The following is a 9457-nucleotide window of genomic DNA, read 5'->3' on the forward strand; positions in this document are numbered from 1 at the left end:
TTAATCACAAGTGATACCTATCACTATGCTTTGCCCAACATTCAACTTGGAATACGTGTCCCATGACCTTGGTCTTATTTTATTTACATGGAAAATTAACCAGAGATTGTTACAACTTAGGTATCAAGGAGGACTCATGAGGTGGATTTGATGTCAAAGTAGTTGGTTAAATCATGGCATGTTAAACTGTAAAGGATGATGTTTCCTCAGGCATCGAGGTACCTTGTAAATATCTTGATCAATTGTTTCAAAATTTATGCCAGATTTCAAATATATGTTCATATAGTTAATTAAGTTGAAGGCTTTTCTATGATGAGGTTTATCCTCATGACACTGTTCAAATTTGTTGTCCCTAACAAAATCTGAACAAGTGTCCCTCCCCCTCCACGCACTCCCCTTTGTTTAAAATTAATGCATTGATTTGTGAAATCGAAAAATAAGTGACAAATTGATTAAAGTTGACTGGAACCAAATTTGGGCCTATGAGTGACTTAGTTCCTACTTTTTTACAAATAAATTAACACCTTTTAATCTAGAAATTAGCAAGTATTGATCGAAAGTGCTCGTTGAAAGATATTTGTCGACCACTTACAACTGGTGGCGGTAAACTCGGCTGGGAAATTCACATGTGCATGTCCCTCCCTCTCCATTTAATGCCTTCAACGTTTATTTATTATTAAGGAGTTCAACCTCTATAATTACTTTTGTTTTCATCCTATTGGCTTGTCATAAATAACTTGCGAGTAGACACTTGGCTTGTCATGCTTATCATGAATAACTTACATGTAGATACTTGATTTGTCATGCCATGTCATTAATAACTTATGAGTAAACACTTAGTTTACTATAATTTGTTATAAATAACTTATAGTAAACTTGCGAGAAACATGATAACTATAAATTGAATATATAACTCATTATTATAAACCTATTCAATACACACCCTACACCACAACACTAAGTTGAAATGACCCTAAATATTCCAATACTCCCACAATTGGAAAAGTTCAAAAAGCCAACATCCTAATAAATTAAATGTCAATATAATCAACTCATCATTCATAAGATGATTAAAATTCTTCTAACATATTTAATAGTGGATAAATATTTTGGTCATCAAAATTCAACATTTTTGCATACAAGTTTGCATAGTGTTTAATGTTGCGTGTTAGATCAAATTCAACATTTGAACTGATTATAATTATATTGTTACTTTTTCAAACTACATCTCCACATGATACTGCAATGTGGTCCACTGAACAAGTCATAATTTGAAGTTCAAGTTTACAACAAATACATAAATTCATAAATTCATTGAAGTTTGACAAAATGTTTGAGCAATGAAGACGTGTCTATACCCTTTCCACTGACACTCTTTCCACTGACACTTAGTGCATGGCGGTCATTATTGGTACAGGAAGTGCACTTTGAGGTTGTACCATTGGCTAAGTGTGAAATGCTTCCTGAGACTGAATTATTTAGTGGGTAAGACCCATGTCCACTCATCTACAAGCCCATAATCCAAGGGCCAAACTCAACTCCGCCCTTGTGTTAAAACTAAACCCAGCCTTGGTTAACAGCTCTATAAAGTGGGGAAATCCAGTGGAACTTTAACGTCCACACAGGCGCATGGACTTAGATTGATTTTAGATAAGATAATGAGATAAAAAGAAGAGCAGGGAACTTGCTTCGCTTTTACTTCTTCCATTTTCTTGCTTTACGAGAATTTCTTCGTCGTTCTCGTCCGACCTTCAATGGCGACGACCATGGCGATGGCATCGTCTGCTGTAATCCAATCGAATGCTAATCAGTTAAGTTCGATGGGTTTCGCATTCTCGTCTGGAAGTCTATGCCACCAAATCAAGCCTGCAAAGCTCGAATCCATGAAGTTGGGAAGGCGGGTGAGTTTCGTACCTCCGACCTTGGAAAATGCAAGAAAATTCAGAACGGAATCGCGGAGATTTTGCGTTAAATCTAGATCACACGTCTCTCACGTCTTTGGTAGCCCGTAAATGATCTAAATTCCAAGCATATTATGTTAAATTTGCATAGATAGTAGAAAACCCACTAAATAGAGCTCCTGAACATCTAATCTGACTATACAGGAATGTTAAATCTGCAGTGATATTTTGCGTGATTTATGAGACCGTGTGATGGATGTGCAGTTTTACTGTGATTCTTTGTTAAAATGATTGAGTCTTTACAGCATTTTTCTTCAGAAACAGAGCAATTCATTTCGTATTTGGAGATTTTGGTCCGTTAATTTCAGTAGAAATAAGTCTTGGCCCGGAAATACCCAAGAAAAAGGGTAGTCAATGTTGATTTCAGTGAAGGCTAAGCTAAAATGGTAGAATGAATGAAGCTCTGTTTTCAGAGTTTTCCTCTCTTACGTAATATTTAATAGCTAGATAATGAGCGGAATGAGTTTGCATTTCTTTCATAATGTTTAATAACCAGTAGAAAATGAGTTTGTACATGTATTGCGAAGAATTTTATTTCTTTCCTAGCATTTAATAACTTGTATAAAATGAATGTAATTTTGTATTCTGAGTTTATATTTCTTTCATGATAACTATCAATTTGCAGAAAATTAATGTGACTATATATTCCGAGTTTCCATTTCTTTCATAATATTTCAAAACTTGTCGAAATGAGTATAATTTTGTATTTCTTTCATAATATTTAATAGCTTATGGAATTTTGTGTTCTGAGTTCCGATTTCATTGGTAGCATTCCATACTTTGGAAAATGAGAGTAATTTGGATTTAATTCTTGTGCTAAATGGTTCTTGTCATGGAGCGTTCTGTATATACATTTTATAACTCTCTGTTTTTATTTTTCTTTTATTCATGTAAAAGAAAACTTCAGCATGTGTTTTATTTATTGTTTTTAAGAACAAAATGGATTAAAATAAATCATCTTGTTTGCCAAAAATGAATACGGAAGATGCTCTGTATGCACAGCTTGAAAGCGTCTTCTTGGATAGAGGTTCAAATGCAGTCATGCATGGTCTTGTTTAGCAGTAAGGGGCAGGGTAACAGAATTTTACATGTCAAAATTTTGTTGGGATTTAAATTTGTTAAAGAACGGATGATGCTGCAGGTTGGTAAAGCTTATGCCAGTGCTTTATCTGACCAAGGAGAGTACTATTCAGAGAAGCCACCGACACCTCTCCTGGACACAATCAATTATCCGATTCATATGAAGAATCTCTCTATTCGAGTAAGTGCTGCAGTTTTGATTAGTTCATGTTTGTTGAAGTAAGGCCAGTAGCATTTTAGTGTATATGCTTGGAACAAATTAAATCACATGAATGCTCTTGAATTTTTAGGGTTTTTTAGATTTTTTGCTCCTTTTCTGTAAGTGATGCTAACAGCTAAACTGTTACATGCTTTTGTGGACTCAGATGACTACTAAGGATCAATTACCCAGAAAGGGTTAAACAACTTTCTGCTAAGATATAACGAAAGAGAGGGTAACTTTTCCACCAGCGTCCCCCAGGAGTTGCACCTGGCCTGGGTGTTGGGGAGGCCTCCCCTAGATAGGAACCCTGGTTGATGGCTAAGTAACAAGCTGTAATCCTCGCCATTGAAACAACGTTCTATTGCAGTATCCCGATTTTGAAAACCCTTTTTGATGGGGTTTTCAAAAAAGACACGAAGACCAGTATTGTCCTGTTTAAAGATGATTTAGAAACTAGAAAGTAATCCTGAATATGTGATGATGCTACCGGCATGTTTTGTTTCTGATTTTCCTGCAGTGCAACCTTCCAGGGTTTTTATACCAAAGGGAACTTCGATCTACAGTTAATTAATCAGTTACTATACATTTGCATTTTATATCATCTTTTTTTTCTTGAGATTTGCTGTTTCTCTCCTTATTGTATCAATATATGATAATTGCCATTCATCGTTTTCCATGCCCCCTTAGTTGCACGGCTGATTGCATAACCCTCTTCTAACTTTCTATTTGAAAGAAGGCCAGTTTGGTGATTCAGTAGACATAAAATTTGAATTTCAAATATAGCTGTGTTTGGGTTACACTCAAAGGATTCTTGACTTGTGATGTGTAGGAGCTTAAACAACTTTCAAATGAACTTCGTTCTGACATAATTTTTGAGGTTTCAAGAACCGGTGGTCACCTTGGATCTAGCCTTGGTGTGGTTGAGCTTACGGTGGCACTTCATTATGTCTTTGATGCTCCTGAGGATAAGATATTATGGGACGTTGGCCATCAGGTAAAGTTATTGGGTTTTTCTGTATGTTAAATATGTATTTTGAAATATATGTCATCTTTGTCTAGAAATGAGAGACAATCTTTTCTAATATGAGAGATTTCATGACAAATTTAATAGCCCCAGGGTTAGCTCAAGTGATCTAGAGCAAGGTTCTTTGATAATGTTGCTAGTTCTTGCTGATCACGGCTATGACTCTCTTTGATTCCCTTGGGGCGAGGCCCCGTAATCAGGGCTGACCACTTACCCAGTTTACCATCCATGAAATGTGGGGAAGTTCTCTGGGGTTTCCTGTGCCTTCATTCCAGGTTAAAAAAAAAAAGAAAAAGGAAAAGAAGACAAATGATATATGAGATGACCAGTAAATGACATCAATGTCCAAAGATAACTGGCAAATACAGCATGTATAATATACCTAGCGAGTGTCTAAGGTCTGTCTGTGCTAAACATATGACGAGAGATATACTTAGCATGGCGATGAAAAGGCATTTGTTATGAAAATTTGCAAGCATTTCCCATGTGACTGAAACATTAGTAATAGTTTTCTTTTGTGGAAGAATGATAGAGTGCGCATTCATGTTTTATACTAGTATGTCTATATTTGGTAGCTCAATTTAGGGAATCCCCTGCATGTGTGATTTTTTCTTCAGAACTGTTACGTTTTTAAAATAAATTATATGATATACCATGGTCATTGTTTAATTTAGTTTATATGTGATTGGTACTTGCAAATGCTTATCAAACCCAAAAATGAGAACTTAATTCAGACGAGGAATCCGAATTGCGGTCTGTTTGTTGGGATTGATTCTGGATAACTTCGAAATATTTTGTTTCATGTAGGAAATCTTTGGATTCTCTGATACTGTAATATTGAATCATATTCCCTACATCAAGTTCATGCATATCAGCAGTAGCTTTATCCTCCTAGTGTTATCATTGAGATTTTGTGAACTTAGGAGATGACATTCATGTTGGCTGTTATCTAGAATTTTCCAGTGGGTAATACATACTCTTTAAATCTCTCTTGCTGCATGATCTATTCTGTCCTGACTCCTAAGTAATGCTTTGAATTTTGAAGTCTATCACATATCAACTTGGTTAGAAGAATCATACGCACAAATTCTATGCTATGACGTAATATTCTACAAAGACTCCTGAAAGTTACTAAACATGTCAATATTGCCATCATTAAGAGTACAAATTGTTGACTTTTCATAATGGTTGAAGCTAACAACTCTTCATATTCGTTTCTGCAGGCTTATCCTCACAAGATTCTTACTGGTAGAAGAGATAAGATGCCCACATTGAGACAGACAAATGGCCTCTCAGGCTTTACAAAACGTTCAGAGAGTGAATATGACTGCTTTGGTGCCGGTCACAGCTCTACTAGTATATCTGCCGGGCTAGGTCTGATTCTGGGCCTCTTTAGTTTTTTGAATGTGATGAAATTGCCTACAGGAATTGTTATAGGAAGGGACTTTAACTCTGATCATTTGACAATTTGCAGGCATGGCTGTTGGTCGTGACTTGAAAGGGAAAAACAATCATGTCATTAGTGTCATTGGAGATGGAGCCATGACAGCTGGGCAAGCCTTTGAAGCTATGAACAATGCAGGATATTTGGATTCCAACATGATAGTTATTCTGAATGACAACAAACAAGTTTCTCTGCCAACAGCAAATCTTGATGGGCCTATACCACCAGTGGGTGCACTCAGCAGTGCACTGAGTAAGCTTCAATCAAGTAAACCTTTGCGTGAACTAAGAGAGGTTGCCAAGGTAAATCACAACCACAAAAATGCTAGTCTGATATGTTTATGCTAATAAAGAAATAGAAATAGACAATAAAACATGCTACGGTGTTCATGGTTCTCTCTAAAAAGTTAAAAACTACTGTTTTGTAGATATGTTCTGAAAATACTGTTTTTGTAGACACATGTGATTGGAAAATTCAGGAAGTCAATCATCCATAGTCACACCGAAGAAAGTGAATAAAAGGCTAGGCCTTTGGGCAAGAGAGTAGTTATTGTGATTAAATAGTACAGCCAAATATTCTTCATTTGGTTCATCTGAATGTCATGCTCTGCTTTGCCTCGACAGTAGTAGTTTGATTAATCGATTGACCTCAATAACTGCATTGCTATTTTATAGTCTGTGATGCTTGATGTGGTTTATTGTAGGGTGTTACCAAACAACTCGGTGCCCCCATGCATGAACTGGCAGCAAAAGTGGACGAGTATGCACGAGGTATGATCAGTGGTTCCCGTTCCACGCTGTTTGAGGAGCTGGGACTCTATTATATAGGTCCAGTTGATGGCCACAATATTGATGATCTACTCACCATTCTTAGGGACGTCAAAGCTACACACACAACTGGGCCAGTGTTGATCCATGTGGTTACTGAGAAAGGACGGGGTTACCCATATGCAGAGAGAGCAGCTGACAATTACCATGGTAAAGCATGCAAATATAATACAACTACTTGAGTAAAAGCTACTAGGGAAATGACTTATGTGAAACTCCATTGTCTCATGAGGCATGAAATGATTGAATCTCTTAAGTTGATTCCATTGTTAATATGTCATAGGTGTTGTCAAGTTTGATCCTGCCACTGGCAAGCAATTCAAGGGGAAGGCTCCAACTCAAACCTACACAACTTATTTTGCCGAGGCTTTGATTTCAGAAGCTGAAGCTGACAAAAATATTGTTGCAATCCATGCTGCAATGGGTGGAGGCACTGGCCTAAATATGTTTTCCAAACGCTTTCCCACAAGATGTTTTGATGTTGGAATAGCAGAACAACATGCTGTCACTTTTGCTGCAGGCTTGGCTTGTGAAGGCTTGAAGCCTTTTTGTGCTATATATTCCTCTTTTCTGCAAAGGGCCTATGATCAGGTTCTACTTACTAAAAGAGGACGCAGATTTTGTTTGTTTGTTTTTTTTGTCTTTCTTTCTCTCTCTGATTTACCTTAGAATCTTTTGAAACATACTGAAAGTGGCTCACCTTGATCAATGCTTGGCAGGTTATACATGATGTAGACCTGCAGAACTTGCCTGTCAGATTTGCGATGGATAGAGCAGGGCTAGTTGGAGCAGATGGTCCAACTCATTGTGGAGCATTTGATGTGACTTATTTGGCTTGTCTTCCAAATATGGTAGTCATGGCACCTTCGAACGAGGCCGAACTATTTCACATGGTTGCAACTGCAGCTGCTATTGATGATCGCCCTAGTTGCTTCAGATTTCCACGAGGCAATGGAGTAGGTGCACAGCTGCCGCCTGGTAACAAAGGAGTGCCCTTAGAGGTGGGATTATGACTTGTTTAGTTCAGTCTATTTTAGTAGTTTCGTGAATCTAAGAAAGCCAGTATTTGGGATGGTAATGTTTGTTGCTGATTTCCTAATTGGCTTTTTGCAGATTGGGAAAGGTAGAATTTTAGTTGAAGGTGATCGAGTAGCACTCCTAGGGTATGGTACTGTTGTTCAAAATTGCCTTGCTGCCAGTGCTTTACTGGAAGAGCAAGATTTATCTGTGACAGTTGCAGATGCCAGATTCTGCAAGCCACTTGATCGTGATCTAGTTCGATCTCTTGCAAGGGAGCACGAGGTGTTAATAACAGTCGAGGAGGGAACAATAGGAGGTTTTGGATCACATGTTGCTCATTTTCTGGCTTTAGATGGTTTCTTGGACGGGAAATTAAAGGTATATTATTTGCTTTTAGAAACAGATTTTAACTTTGTTTCTACACTAACATTGCACGAACACTGTATTTTGACAAAAACTTCTCATGATTATGTGGACCGCATGGTTTTTTTTCAGGGAATTAGATATAGCATTTCTAGATTTAAAATACCTTTTCCCCTCACTTTTGCAGTGGAGACCAATGGTTCTTCCTGACCACTACATCGAACACGGGGCTCCAAGTGATCAAATGATTGAAGCCGGTTTGACAGCATCTCATATCGCGGCATCAGTATTGAATATGCTGGGGCGAACAAGAGAAGCACTGCAAGTAATGTCTTGAAGATGTCAAATGATTGGATTCCAAGGTGTTAATCATAGGGCATTTCTGAGCTGCTCTTCTTACCAGCTCGAGCTGCAAGCCATAGCAGCTCATAAAGTCTGGCATTTAGTGTACTTTATCGAAAAGCTGTCATCTTTCTCTATCCGATTCGGATGGCCAAATCACCATCACATTGATACAGCTGTTCCTGGTTGTTCATCGTCTGGTTTTGGGTGATTGGATGACGGGCAATTGAACTTTCTAATTTTCATTGTACAACATCCGATTATAAATGTCGCGTACGAATCTCGATATCTGTAAAAGTAGTGTATTTATGTTACAGTTGCCCACTGTCATACCAGCTTTCCTTGGATTATCTCCATGAGAAGTCATTTCCTTTTTCTTGCTAACAAGGCGAGACGGTTGGCCATCTTCTTATGAATGTTGCATGTCAATTTGGCATCTGGCTATGGTGTTACCTTAATTATATTCTTATTATTATGCTCTCTCTCAGAGAAGCACAACTCTGAAAGAGAAGAAGTAATTGTGAGATCTAGGTGAAGCAAGCAGCGTATATAGTATGGTTGACTTCCAAGTTTACAAACCCTCTGAAATTGACCGATTTATATATGCTCCTTTAAATAATGGTATGCCCCTGATCTCAATGAAGTCTACAACTTTATATTTCTGGTGTAGTCATCGTTTGTATACTTCTACAATAAAGTGCTCATGTTATGGTCCTATACATTATGGGGAAGAGACCCCAGATGAGCAAGTAGTACTCAAAAATACACCCCGAGATGAAAAAGTACTCAAAAATATTGAAGCCTTTCTGTGTTCTGTTTTTCCAAGAAAAGGAAGATATTTATTTACCAAAATAGCAAGGTGCCTAAGAAAAACCTATGGGCAGAGATGAGTCTTATCCAATCATACAATTTAGCATCTATTGCTCAAGGCCTCAATCTTACATTACTCAGAGACTACCACCATGACTAACCTGCACATAGATTAAAAAAAAAACAGCATAGTCTTAGGTTCTGGTACCTATAAACGTATAAAGATAAGCACCTTGACTATGTACTTGAGACTAGTGTAAGCAAAAGGCACAAAGCCTTCTATGACATACCCATTTTGCAAATTCTCTCGTGTAAACATTGTAAATATTCTTGGTAATTATTTATCCACAATTAACTTGCTGAGAGAAAGGGACATGGATTTCA

General features: G+C 37.5%; 1 protein-coding gene across 1 annotated transcript; it reads left to right on the top strand.

Moving 5' to 3' along the window:
- Positions 1 to 1640: 1640 nt before the first annotated feature.
- On the top strand, positions 1641 to 8882 carry LOC149202092 (putative 1-deoxy-D-xylulose-5-phosphate synthase, chloroplastic). The gene is made up of 10 exons (XM_089403081.1): positions 1641 to 1901; positions 3103 to 3222; positions 4073 to 4237; positions 5491 to 5641; positions 5742 to 6013; positions 6415 to 6688; positions 6822 to 7129; positions 7258 to 7539; positions 7652 to 7936; positions 8109 to 8882. Exons 1-10 carry the CDS (start codon positions 1755 to 1757, stop codon positions 8256 to 8258), a joined length of 2154 nt encoding a protein of 717 aa, XP_089259207.1. The 5' UTR covers positions 1641 to 1754; the 3' UTR covers positions 8259 to 8882.
- Positions 8883 to 9457: the final 575 nt, after the last annotated feature.

The sequence above is a fragment of the Pinus tabuliformis genome, chromosome 2_1 (assembly GCF_031772625.1).
Source record: "Pinus tabuliformis cultivar Carrire ecotype Pingquan chromosome 2_1, CPIR1, whole genome shotgun sequence".
Taxonomy (NCBI): Eukaryota; Viridiplantae; Streptophyta; class Pinopsida; order Pinales; family Pinaceae; genus Pinus; species Pinus tabuliformis.